The sequence below is a fragment of the Vidua macroura genome, chromosome 3 (assembly GCF_024509145.1).
Source record: "Vidua macroura isolate BioBank_ID:100142 chromosome 3, ASM2450914v1, whole genome shotgun sequence".
In the NCBI taxonomy this organism is placed as follows: domain Eukaryota; kingdom Metazoa; phylum Chordata; class Aves; order Passeriformes; family Viduidae; genus Vidua; species Vidua macroura.
Genome location: NC_071573.1, coordinates 38,728,483 through 38,741,717, shown reverse-complemented (window position 1 = coordinate 38,741,717; position 13,235 = coordinate 38,728,483). Strand labels below are relative to the sequence as shown.

The following is a 13,235-nucleotide window of genomic DNA, read 5'->3' as shown; positions in this document are numbered from 1 at the left end:
GGGTTCACTGATTTTTATGGTTAGAGCTGCAGCTTTTCCAGTGGCACATCTTCTCTTGAGCACTGGTGAATATAGAAAAGATGGAAAATAATGCTGTCGACCAGCCTGTTCCCACTTGTTGTTTATACCCTGGCTGCTCCGTGGATTTAATTGGAATTAACCCTCATTGCAGCCTGTGCACAGGGATCAATGGGAGGTTTTTGTCTAGGCCTGATGCTCAGTGAGGATCAGCTGGTGAGTGCTGTGCAGAAGCGCGGCTAGTGGGATTTAATCCTTCCCCCCGTCTTTGCTCCATGCTTTTGTTTGTTCCTAGCGGCAGGCTCCGGCCGGAGCGGCTGATCCATCCCCAGCTCCTGCGGGATGCGCCGCGGGAGCATCGTCCCCGTGACCTTCCCCAGAGCCAGTTCTGCTCTCGTTCCCTCGCTCTGTTGGCAGCTTCCCACGACTAAAGCGATTCCTTCCCACCTTTCGTGAAGATTGAGCACTCGCGCTCAGCCTTCGGTAACAGCTCCTTATGTAACAGCCGCCCCAGCGCGGCTCCGTTCCTATTTCTGCGCCAGACACTGGGATTTATCCGCGCGGAAGCACGGGACGGACCTGCCGTGGGCTGGGGACGGGGGGCAACCAGCCGGCTCTGATATCCCAGGCCCGGACGGGGAATTAACGCCGCTGGTGAGCCACGGCAGCCACGCCGTCTGTCGCGGCGAGGTGGATTGATGTCGCGACATGCGGGTGCCGGGAGGGGCCGGTGCGGCAGGTGGCGCCAGCGCGGCGGGCGGGGAGGGCCGTGAGGGGCAGCCCCGGCCCCGCTGTGAGGGCGGGCTCGGCCTCACCCTGAGGGACGGCCCCGGCCCCGCCCTGCGCTGCGGGCTGCCAGGGAGGGCGGTTGTGTAGCTGATTTTTTTTTTCTTTTCTTTTTTCTTCTCTTTAAATATTATTTTAAAATAAGAAGTGAGATAAAAGAGAGAAAAGACAAGAGAAGCTCCGGGCGGGGCGCCATGAGAGGAGCGAGCGTCCCGCCCAGGTAGAAAGGCGGCCCCCTGGCTCCCCCTTGCCCCTGTATTTAACTGCATTTCTGTTGCAAAGTTGAACCGTGTGTTTCTGTGTGTCTGAGGAGCACCCTGTGCTCCTCAGGGTCTCGCTGAGCACTGAAGGGTGAAGGGGATGCTGAGCGCTGTTCCCACTGGGCTCACAGCTGTGTGTAACCTCCCTCCTCCTCCTCCTCCAGAGGTGTCTGCCTCTCTTATATCTAGTACTGATAAATACATGGAAATCCTAATCAGGAAACAGAATAAGAATGCAAACATGAAAGAGGAGAACCTCACCCCGAGGGTTGTGTTGGTGGGTGCCATGTTGTTCCTGTGGAGAGTTCAAAGAAATGCATCATTTAGTTGGTTTTATCTAGATTAGTTCATAAATAAATTGCCAGGACCAGTCACAAAGTCAGTATTTGCATGGGGAGACAGAAATATTTCTTCAGACACATGTTAAAAGGCTTCTGCATGTCAAATGCTTATGCAGCTTTTTGAGAATTTGTATTTTTTTTCCATAAGTTATTTGCACCATTTTGTAAAGGTATGGAGGTCATCTTTGTGCTTGAGGATTTTCTTAGCTGAGTTATCCACAGCTCCATATGCTTTAGGCAACACTCACAGATCTCTAAAGCCAATGGTCTGCTTTTGAAAATGATAGTTGTGGAGGTGATTTGCTGCTCTATTCCATCCATGTTCTGCTGTGTGGAGCTGAACACGACAATCCTGGATGTGGGTATGCAACAAAGCTTCTGGCTTTGGTAAAACACTTAGTTTTTTGAAAATATTTGTTCTCTGAAGCAGATATCTCCTGTTCAAGTAAAAGTGACTGATTTTTGAAACCAAGGCTCCTTAGCTTGACCTTTACAACTTTCTTCCAATATATGTGCACCATCTAAATGATTATTTTTCTGTGTTTTTCTTTGACAGAGGGTTTTAGGAAGAATCTGATGGTGAGGAGGGGCTAAGGAGAAGACTCAGGATGACGACAACAGTAGCGACAGATTATGACAACATTGAAATCCAACAGCAGTACAGCGATGTCAACAACCGCTGGGATGTCGACGACTGGGACAATGAGAACAGTTCTGCTCGGCTGTTTGAGCGCTCCCGCATCAAAGCCCTGGCTGGTAAGCACTGACCTCGGATTTAGGAAAAAATAAAGATGGGTAACAAAGCTCTCCTTCAAAACACCTCAAAACACACCTTCAAAAACACATCTGGAAGTGTGCAAAGCATCTCGCTAGTCCTGGAAAGAGGAATGTGGTAGGTGGAGGTAGTTCTCATGCAGTAATGAATGATGGGACTATACATTCTTTCTGAAATACTTGCTGTCTTCTGCTGAATTCCACTGTCATCAGCAGAGAAATGAAACTGGATTGGATCTTTTCTCATTTGAAAAAAGATTGCATTTGATTATTGCGTATTAAAGGCTATACATTAACTGTATTTGTTTATAGAGCAAAGAGATTATGTCATGTCCTCTCAGCTCTGAGTCACTGCCCTGCAAAGCAATTTTTATGCATTCTGTAAATGATTTCCTGACTTTTAGGGTAGCATGCCCACATTTCTGACCTCTGAACAAAATGTCTTGGCATTGTGGGATAGGTACAGAAAACAGCTCAAAACTATGCTGAGCATTCTGCTGGTGAAATCTGAGCTCCAGGAATGGTTTTAAACCTGACACTTCATAAGGTGTTGAGACAGGTTTATTAAATCAGCTGCACTGAGACAAAGGTATCTCCTGTTTCATTTGTGATTCCAATGGGGCTGGGTCCGGAGTGCAGCATGCCCTTTCTGCTCTCCACTCCGGCCGTGGAGATGCATCAGATGCCAGACACCTTTATGTGTCAGGCACAAGCCAGGATCAGGTGTGGAGCTCAGCAACAGGGAAATGAAGTAGTTCATGCAGGTGGGCAGAGAACAGATCACATAACTCTTCCTGGTTATGCTATTGACTTAATGGAACTGCTCACAGGGAGGGGACGGGTGTTAAATTTTGCTGCTTTTAATTACAACAGTTCCCATCACAGTGTGGGATTTGGAATGATAGGGAAAATGCCTTCCCTGAGCAGGGCTGTGCTGAATGGGGTCAGAAGGAGCTTTCTGGTACCTATGGTGATCGACAAAATGAATCTCAGCTTGGGTTGCTTTATTTTAATAGTTTACTCTTGTTTGAGGAAGAAACTGTGTTTTACTCCTGCCATGTTAGTGGTTGTAGGTTGTATCCTGTTCCTTGGGTGGGAAATGCTTTTAGTACAAAGCTCATGAGCCATGTTTGGGTCCCAGATCTCACTTTACTGCAGCTGTTTGTTCCACTTACTTTTATAGCAAGCAGAGCTCCCCACCTGAGTAATGAATAATAAACTTGAAACTCTTATTTCAAGGAGAAGTAATGTAAGGAAAGTACTTGAATTATTTAGCTAGCCTAAAACACATACCCGTGTCAAAGCAAATAATTTTGCTGAAGATTCGATTCAGATATTTAAACATTTCCCCCACAGTATGGTGTATTTATTTTTCTTCAGAATAAGCATTACTCATAGTTATTTTAATTTGATACATTTCCATACCTGTAATTTTCTACGGTTGGTGCTGAGAATGCTGTGTGCTGCCAAAACTTGGCTTAGCATCCTGCATTGCTGCAGCACTGCTTGAAGGCTTAATCATGGTGCAGGGAGAGAGGAGTGAAGAGAGGTTTGTATTTCAAATCCAAGGTTATAGTTAAAGGCTGAGCTATGGTACTCCTGGCACTTTTCAATGTATGTTTTCAGATATGCTGTCTGGTGGGTAATCTTTCCTTGCATCTCCCCAGAAAGACACTTGCAGGTCTTTTAACAGCTGCAGCCTGGAGCTGGGCTGGCAATAATCTCTGTCATTGTCCTCTTTCAGTGGAGACAGGCCCTTTCTGGAAAGGTGTTCTCTGATTCAGCTGCCTGTCACAGGACTGGGCACAATGACCACTGGGTGAAAGCCTAGTGCACACACCATCAGCTGGGGAATTACAGGAGGTCCTTCTGGGCTCTGCAAACCCTCTGTTAGACTGGCTGTTGCACTATCACTTTCCTCTGCATGAACTTCACTGCTCTCTGAAGCAGTTGCGTACCACCTTTGGGGTCTGGATTTACTGAACAACACTCTAGCTTGACTTGGGTGAGCGCTGGCTCTTTGTGGGCATGAACACCTTCCCACATCTCCAAGACTGAGCATCCTTCTGATGATAACGTTTCTCTCTCCAGGGGTCATGGGTGGGTTTTATCTCAGGAGTGCCTGTGGCTGTCCCCTTGCAGCGGGTCAGTGACAAGATATAACAAAAGACTATCAACATCTTGCAGTCTATTAAATGCTTATGCATCATTATCCCCTTGTCCTAATATAAAAGATTTCAAATGAACACACCAGGCACTGGTTCCTTGAATTTCATCACCAAGATGCAAGCTACTGTATTCCAAAGTAGAAGAGCTGTGGGCATGTTACACTGCCTGACTAATGGCTCTGTATTCTCTGTGGGCACAGGCATCTTTCCACACTCTTTCACAAGCTGTGAAGTGCCTCTTCGGTGGAGCTTCCATCTCATGTTCATTCTACTAACTGTAACTGAAGTGAGACTTACTTCCTTTAAGGTGAAGTAAGGTAAAGAGTGAGGAAATAAGAAGTGAGGTTTGTAGCCAGAGTCTGATACTCCACTGTAGGAAGAATCCTGATGGCCCCAAAATTCCATCAGGATGTTGAAATATTTAAACAGCAAAGGCAGGAGGTGGTGGTCAGAATAATCTGTGATTGGAACAATGTCCCGAAGGAAAGCTCAGGTAAAGCAAGTATGATATAATAACAGGAGAAAACCAGTGTTGTTAGTACAGCAGCTGATGTTATTAAAGCAGTCTGTGTACCATGAAAACCAGAATGCAAAGGGTTGTTTTGGTTTAAAACCAAGAAATCACCTGGGAACTCAGCTTTCAATCAGAATCCAGATTTGGAGGGATATGCAACCAGATTGGTTGCCATTCGTGTTGAGCTAATTCACTCTGCAACTGATATGAGAAGAAGGTAACTGATCCCTTCTTCGCCAAGTAAGGTATCCCACTGTAGGAAATCGTCTTTCACCTGTCCTTTTTCTCCGTGGTTCTTTGGAAGGTCTTGCTGGAAGACCAGGTAATTCTACCTGCTCTGTAGGAGCCAGAAAGATATCATGTTTGTGTAAGATTCTTCATTCACAAATCCTCAAGGGTTGGATTTCGTCTATCTAGGACCATTAGCTAACAGGATTTGTTGTGCAGCTCCTTGGTGCATGAAGTTCTTGCAAAAATCTTAGGAAACAGTTCACTTGTTCAGCAGAATTTTTCATACTCAGCCTTTGGGCTGTGAGGTTCATGTGTGCCATGCTTGCCAGCTCAGGTGCTGTTTTCAGTAGCATGAGAGTTGTCACCTCCAAAACTTTCCATTCCTTCAGTTAGCTAATTCAGTATTAAACTTGGCTGCAGTTACTTGCTTTTCTGCTCATTTATATTTTGCCCTTTTATCCTCTGGGTTCATCCAAGTGACCAAGAAGGTCTGTGACTCAGCTCTCTGGCCCATGAATTAAAACCAGTTTCAAAGATTATGAAATGAGAGGGCTTTCCTCGTGTGGGCAGGAGTGCATTCCTTTTCCAGCTTCACCCAAGTGGCCGTGTGTAGGTCAGGGCACTCACTGGTGTTGTACGACGTGGTGCTTGGTGTTCATGAGCCTTACAGAGCAATCAGGAGGCTGTATTTGTTGTGCAGCTTTCCTTAGTTGCCCAAAATAGGCTTGTCATTCATGCCAGTCACTTAAATTCTCCCAGCAGCAAGAGGGGGAAAAGCATTGAAATTGTTCCTGAAGTTACACTATTGAAAAGGTTTTCTTTTTAATATAGTGGAATAGCCATTTCATAAGGTTAAAAAAATTAGAGAAAACTTCCAGTGGGAAAGTTCTGGGTACCTTATGTGGGGCTAATTAGCCCCTTGTGGCCCTGATATTTGAGCCATTCCCCCCACAGCTGCAATGCAAAAAGTCAGCAGAACAACCCCATAAAGAAGTGAAAAGAAAGATTCTGCTTCTAGTACTCTCCAGGTATCACACACCTGCTGGCCCTGCTGTTGAGCACCTCTCTCATAGCAAAATTTCTGTTTCACTCTGAGCATACAGAATGAAGCTTCAGGTCTCAAACCAATAAAAAAGGGCAAAGTGCAATGATTTAAAGCTCAATTGAATAAACTTTGGATTTATTCTTGGCTTTGAAAGAGCATACTGAGAATAAGCTCATGCAGGGTGTTTCCTAAGTATCCTGCACCTGAGCTATCCAGGACTTAAAAATCAGTCACTAATTTTAATAGCAGCAAATGATAAGAAAGACGAGCTCAGCATTATAGTGATGCTCGTAAATCAACTTGAAAGGGCGTGTGAAGGGTTCACTTGAGACTAAACAGAAATATAAGACTTAGAGCAGTGAAATCTGCTCTGCACTGGTGTGGCCAAGCTGCTTATCAGCCCATGGGTTTGTTTAGAGCTACAGGCCTAATGCATGCATACCCAGATGAGCATGAGTTTTGCTCAGATAAAAGTTGATGGAATTATTTCAATAAAAGCTTTTCCACCCTCTGCTTTTCTGACCCTATGCTTTCCTTCTGGATTTTACTTCTGTAACAATTTCTTCTGTCATTTTTCACCTTCCCAGAATCCACAGAGATGGTTGTTAGAAGCAGCAGTGTCATTTGGTGTATTGTGTGTCATACAGGCATGAAAGGAAGGAGCAGGGCAGCAGAGAGGCTCCTGTACTGCCACATGTCACCTGTGGTGCTGGCTGGGACTCCTGATGCACACTGTGCTCTTATCAGAGAGCAATGAATGAGCTCAGCCCATCTGTCACTGTACATTAATGCGTTGGCTTTTAAAGTTGCCGTGAAGAACTGTTTCTAAAGCAGATAGCAAAAATCAGACAATAAATAATACTTTGTTCTTAGTGGGTTTATTTTTAAAGATTATCAGTAGACTGACCCAAAAAGAAGAACCAGCATCTCTGTGAAATACAAAATAACTTGCAAGTAGAAGCAAACAATGTATTCGAGGATCGAAAATGTAGCTTGGTACACAGGTCATTTGTATCTTGCTGTTGTAACAACATGATCTTTGGTTTCAGTTGGGCATGGTTTGGGGGTTTGCCCTCTCTCTCTTTAAAATCAAAGAAGTCATGTTGCAAACTATAAGGCAGTGTAAATCAGGTTCTTGGTAGTTTGATTAGATCCCTCGCCTTGTATAGCATCTTGAGTAGAGAGCCAAGCTGCTGAGAAGAAGTCCTATTGAATTTACCTTAGGAATTGTCTGGAACTGCACTTGCTTGTCTGCACCATGGACAGGATTTATGAGTACTTAGTAATGGAGTGGTGCATGACAGTGGTTGCATCCTGGTGATGACTGTAATCTGGCATGCATTGTTCAGGCAGGATGAGCTGGGGCTGGAAAAAGAGGCTTATTGTTTCTCTGGTGACAGAGCAGGATAGGAGCAGTTCTGGCAGACCCACTCTGGAAAGTCTGAGTGCTGCCGTCATTTTACGTCTCCACTGAAACCCTTTCAGGACTAAGCACTGTTGAGGTGGACACGTATACAGGAGAGCCCAGCATCTTGCCAGCATGAGCCTTTGTTGATTGATCCCTGGATCTTGGAATTCTGTTCATTAAGCTGGAATCCTGGGCTTCCAACTCCTGGGCTGGAATACAGGTCCATATCTGCTTCTCATAGTTCCTTGAGGAGGGCTCCAGGCATACGCCAGTCCTTATGCACAGAGGACTCTGTGCTTGGACATCAATGCAGTAATTTAACAAAATAAGGTACAAGAGAATTCTGTGCTCTAGTTAAGCTTAAATATAAAAATCCATCTGTACCCGGAGGAAGCCAATGGAAAGCTGATGCATGTGTGCTCTGTGTGCATAGGTGTATTTACCTTTGGGATATTACTAGTGAAATATGTATGGAGATAATCCTGCAGTAGGTCAGTCTGCGTGGTCATACTGGGGCATTTTGATACTGTGGCACTGCACTGACTTCCAGAGTGAGCTTCCTTAGGTGGGAACTTCATTCCCAGAGCAGCACAGCACACTGCTCTCCTGTCTACTCCAGTTTTCTTCATCCATTCATCCCCATGGCATCAGTGAAGAGTAAGAGCACCAGGGGACGTGCTTTTGGCTGCCCCAAAACACTGAGCTGAGTGGGAGGCAGTGTTCAGCATCAGCAGGGCACAAGTTGTGATGGGGGGTAAAGAGCTCTGGCTGCAGCAGCTGCTCTCGGAAAGGCAAAATGCTCCCTGGGAGACATCTTCCGTGGAGTCAGTGAGAGCTGAGCCAGGCACTGTCTTAAGCCTAGAATAATATGCTGAAGTTGACAATTTAGAGGAGACCTCCCAGCCAGATTATTACCTAGTATAAACTGGATTCTCCCCTGGCTTCTCTGAGGCCATGCTGTCTTACACCAGCGGGGAACCTGACCAGAGGTGGCCCTTCATGGGAAACCTGAAGACTGAGAAGGCTACAAATGTTCTTTGTTGCTAGAGTCAATATTTTAGGGATATTTAATACAGAGAAACCAAGAGACTCTTCACTATGATAATGAGATTGTTTTTAGATAATTTGCTGAATAATCTTAATGGAAAGGATTTCTTCTTTATAGAAACTACATGCCAATATTGGCAATAAATATATGTTTTAAAGTTATGACTTCTCTCAGGGGTGAGCTTAGCTGTGGATGAATTTCAAAACCTAGTCACGAGTCTGTACTTCAAAAGAAGTCTTTCCACAAAAAATGCGTATGCAGAAGAGAATGTTCTCGTCTCATGTCTTTAGCATCTAACTAGCAATGTTTCTGTATTTATGTTATTTATTCAGCCAAGTCTGCAATGTGCCTTGCATTTTTTTCCTTCTATTTGTTGCTGGGATACTGCCTGAAAGCACTCCCTGAAGTATAAATAATGTCTAACAGAGCACACTGCAAAGTGAAATTCAGTGCAGGATTCAAACCTGTTTACTAATTTCTGTTAACCTTGGAACTCTTCTAATGGGGAAAGATTAGTGATGAAATCATTCCCTCGGATCAGAGCCTTGATTCTTATCTTGAGGTAATATCCTGGAGAGATATAAACCCAGATTGCCTGGAGACGAATTTCCTTGATGGGGAAAAGGCAAAAAGAACAGGAATGGGGATGAGAACCAGCCGCATGGAGAGGGTGATGAAAATCTACTTCTAAGTTTCACTTCTTTAGTTTCCAGCATTCTCCCTAACAGTTTTGAGCTCTTTTAGTGAGCAAGGCAATCACTACTATTTTTTTTTTTTTGCCAACCACTTTGTATGTGTATGTTGTGTGAGAATTTTTTCAAGTTTTTCTTCCTTTATTAGGCCTTGAAGGCAGAGAGGTGTCAAGTGACAGTGTTTGTACATCCACTTGTACAATGTATTATTTTTTTTCAATACATCATATTAAAATGAAGTTGGTTGCTCTGGAATAGTAACTTCATGAGTTGGACACAGTTAATACTTGTCAATTGATCACTATGCTTTTTTGTGGAGAATGGCAGTTTCCAGATAGGGACATAGTCTTACTTTTGGAGATTTTTAAAGATCACTGTATTCTGCTGCTTGTTTTCAGCCAATTTCCATATTGCTCAAGAGTAGCAGGACATTGAATTGTCATGCCTGAGTGATTATGGTGTAGCAACAGTACATCTGTGTTCCTGGTCAGACTGAAAAGAAAAAGAAAATGGTGCAAAAGGGAGAAAAAGGAAGGTGGGCATTTCTCTGTCTCTCTCCTATACATATAAATGTAGGTGCAATTCAGGTGGAAGAGAAAGGAGGGAGAGGCAATGACAATAATCCCAGCTTCTGAAAAAGCAAATCAAAACCTGTAAGAAAGAATTTTCTGCATGAAATGAACAAGTGTTTTCATGACAAAATTTCACAGCCAGCGAGTGTGTTAAGTGCAGTGTGCTTCGTATGAACAGGCTTTGTAAGGGCTGTCCATCTATGTCAGGGAGAAAGCCAAGTGCATTTCATGGGTAACAAATAAAACCTGGGAATATAGTTACAGCTTTTCAGGGGTGACTTTTCTGTGTTGGTGAGTTCATGGAGTATGGAAAGCAGTACAGGTTGGAATGCAAACCAACAGAAATGGTAATTTCTTCTGAAATGTTTTGCAAGTGCCACTTGTAGCTCTTCCCTACTGTCCTTCCTGGCAGGTGTTCGACTCCTGCAGTTAGCAAGGACATGCTGTTACAGAAGTCATGTCAACTTTCCTGTTAATCTGGGACTAGTGTAAACTGAAACCTGAAACCAGGTGGAACTGACCCAGTTTCAGTAATAAATTGATATTCTGGCCAGGTTTGTGAGAAAATTCCCCAAGGTTTTGGTCTCATGTCACAACCTAGAGAATCGCCTGGAGCCCGAAGCTGATTTGTAGCTGGGACTCAGAGCTGAGCTGCTGGAAGGCCAGCCCAGACATGGCAAAAGGAAAGCATATAAACAGACCCTTCTGTAATAAAAATCCTTGTCTCCTACTTTTTAATGGGCCTCTTTTCTTTGCCTTTGGATTGCATTGGCTCTCCAAAGGCCATGTGAGTTGCAGAGAATGAATCTGGAAGGGACTGGGAGGACCTGGTTGAGATACTTTCTGCAGTAGAAACGTTACTGAAGAGGAGATCTCTTGGTTTGCTTGTATTCATTTCACCAGCATGTGAAAGAGTTACCAAGTGTTGCAGGACGTGGCAGGTTACGAACTGAAGGGTTCTGTTCCCTCCAATACCTGCAGCAGAGATAATGAGCTTGGCAGCTCATTTCTGCTTGGTGTGTGGGCTGCCGTTCCCTGCTTCCAGCATCTTAGATAAAAAACTGGAGGGAAACCAGCTAACTCTTCAGGATTCATGTTACGCAAATTTTCAAATAGGGTAAAAATAACTATTTCCTATTATGTTCTAGAACAATCCCCAGCAAAACCTATCTCTCCTTGCTCCAATATCTAATAAAAGGTTTTGTTTTTACTGTGAGGATGGAGGCAAGCATCATAATGAGTTTTAAGTTCCTAATTGTAGCACTTAGGGAATGTGTAGGAACTTTACCCACCTTCATGAGAGGAGCAAAACATTACATGATTTCTCTGGCATTTTAGTTTAATAAATCATCCTTTTTATCTTGATGGTTTTTTTGGTGTTTTTTTTTTCCCTACTTAGCCACCAACTAGAGAATTTACAAGAACGAGTAAAGAGAAAAGACAAGGGTGATGATTAACTGGACTCATAATTATTGTAAGCTCTGGCTTAGAAACATCGATAATTAGGAATTTGGAATGCACTTTTGCTGGATTTAACATTAGTTTCTTCCTTAGAAACCCCAGTTTTTTTCCGTGTGTCAGAACCTGTTCACTTCAGCAGCATTTTTCAGAACCGTTTAAAGACAGAGCCCAGGAGAGACCCTTTTGTGTTCTGGGGTAAGCAGCTGTTTCTAAATGTCACTTGTACATTCATAATATTACTGTAATCAACCTCTCGTTCTCCTTGAGGCTTTGCAAAGCTCTGATCATGTCAGCTAGGACACTCTGCATTATGGCTAAGTGGATAATCACTGGTGTTTTGTTCATTCTGAACAAGTACACAAGCCATCATCACCTGGCAGGTGCTTTGAGACAGGGGCAATTCAAACTGTGCCAGCAGAAGTTATTCCACAGTTACAGGCAAAAAATTGAGAACAAAATTAAGAGAACAAAAGAAAAACCCCAAACACAGCACACCCCTCCCTCCTCAATATGCTAAGATTAAGATATGATCTGGTCCTTCTTTTCCTCCACTACTTTAATCACTAATGAATTACACCATGGACAATTTCCAGCTGTGTTGATGTGATAAGTTGCACTTGGCCCAGTGCTTCAAAGCTGCCTATGGCCTTAAAGCATTCAATCCCCTCCATAACATATTACCTAATTAGTATTGTCAAGGGCTTAGTCAATTAAAGATAAACAGGGAAAATGAGTAGAACTGGGGTGTCACAAAGGGCTTTGCATGAGGAGCCTTGTGATCGATCCGGTGCATCGCCACATGGCAGCAGAAAATGGCTCAGGTTCACTCATTTGCAGTCAACAGCCGACCAATGCATTAGGCTTGGTGTGACTCACAAAATGGGGACCTGGCAGGATGCCCATTTGGAAGCAGCCTTGCTACATACAGTGTAGCATTTTGCAAACACAGACATGTCCCTGTTTTGCTTTGCTCTTTCCACTGAATTCCCACTAACCTGTTCAGCAGAGCTTTTAAGATGTACGGCAGTACCCAGCAAAGCAGCAGGAAGGCCCTGGCAGCTGAGCCTGGCACCAAGGCCAGCCCTAGAAGCTGAACCATCATCAGCAAAGTCTGTCACATCTGCTGCCGGGGGGCACATTGTTCAGCCCAAATGCCGACCTGGATGGCAGCTCAAATGAGGTCAGATATTCACAGCAAGTGCTGCCGACAACACGTCAGGGTCTGGTGTCTCTGTTTGTCAAACCTTGAACAAAATAAGCTCAGTTCAAGCACAGGTTCTTCCCTTTTCCTTTAGCTTTCCCCCCTACTTGCTGTGTAGCCTGCATGGCTTCATACCTGCTGCAATTCCTTCCCTTTAAGGTAGTGTTTAGTGCTACTGGGCAGGCCAGAATTGGGAGGGACAGAGAGGGGACACGGACAAAAAATATCAAACACCAAATTTTGTTCCAGTATTCCTGAAGCTTGCCAGCTTCAGTTGTCCCACAGGGGACAAGCTGAAAGGTAAATATGTGTGTATGGTGTTAATGTTTCATGATGGGGTGGGTAAGGCTAGTCTGTGTTTTATATGGGCCTAAGGCAAAGAATTCTTTTTAGATTTTAATATTTTCCTTTTGTAATAGTTTACTTCTTAATATTTTTAATAATGACCACATGCATTAGTGCATTGCCTGCCAAAGGTTTTGGGAAAGCTTTCAGCTGGGGAAAAGTTCCTGACTTATGGCCTTCATAGTGTTAAAAATGTTCCAGTTTCCCCGTCAGTCACTTGGACTTTAGTTTTACCTTCTGAGCTCACATAGCAACACCTGTTTGCTCAAGGTGGGACAGAATGAGTTGATATGCCTGCAGGTAGGGCCTGGCTGCCTGCCTGCTCTTGAGGGGAAGGGTTTGCATTTAATTATAACGTAGGTCAGGCATGG

At 44.1% G+C, this 13,235-nt stretch overlaps 1 protein-coding gene across 5 annotated transcripts in view; it reads left to right on the top strand.

Annotated features, from left to right (window-relative positions):
- SPTBN1 (spectrin beta, non-erythrocytic 1) overlaps positions 1–13,235 on the top strand; it is a 117,831-nt gene that overhangs the window by 33,568 nt on the left and 71,028 nt on the right. For 4 of the 5 annotated variants that reach the window (XM_053972596.1, XM_053972595.1, XM_053972597.1 and 1 more), the window contains exon 2: positions 1,962–2,161. In XM_053972596.1, the coding sequence (XP_053828571.1) occupies positions 2,014–2,161 (148 nt within the window). In that variant the 5' untranslated portion in view covers positions 1,962–2,013. Of the gene's footprint in view, positions 1–569; positions 673–1,961; positions 2,162–13,235 lie in introns of those variants that run through there. The other variant, XM_053972594.1, reaches the window with a different exon arrangement.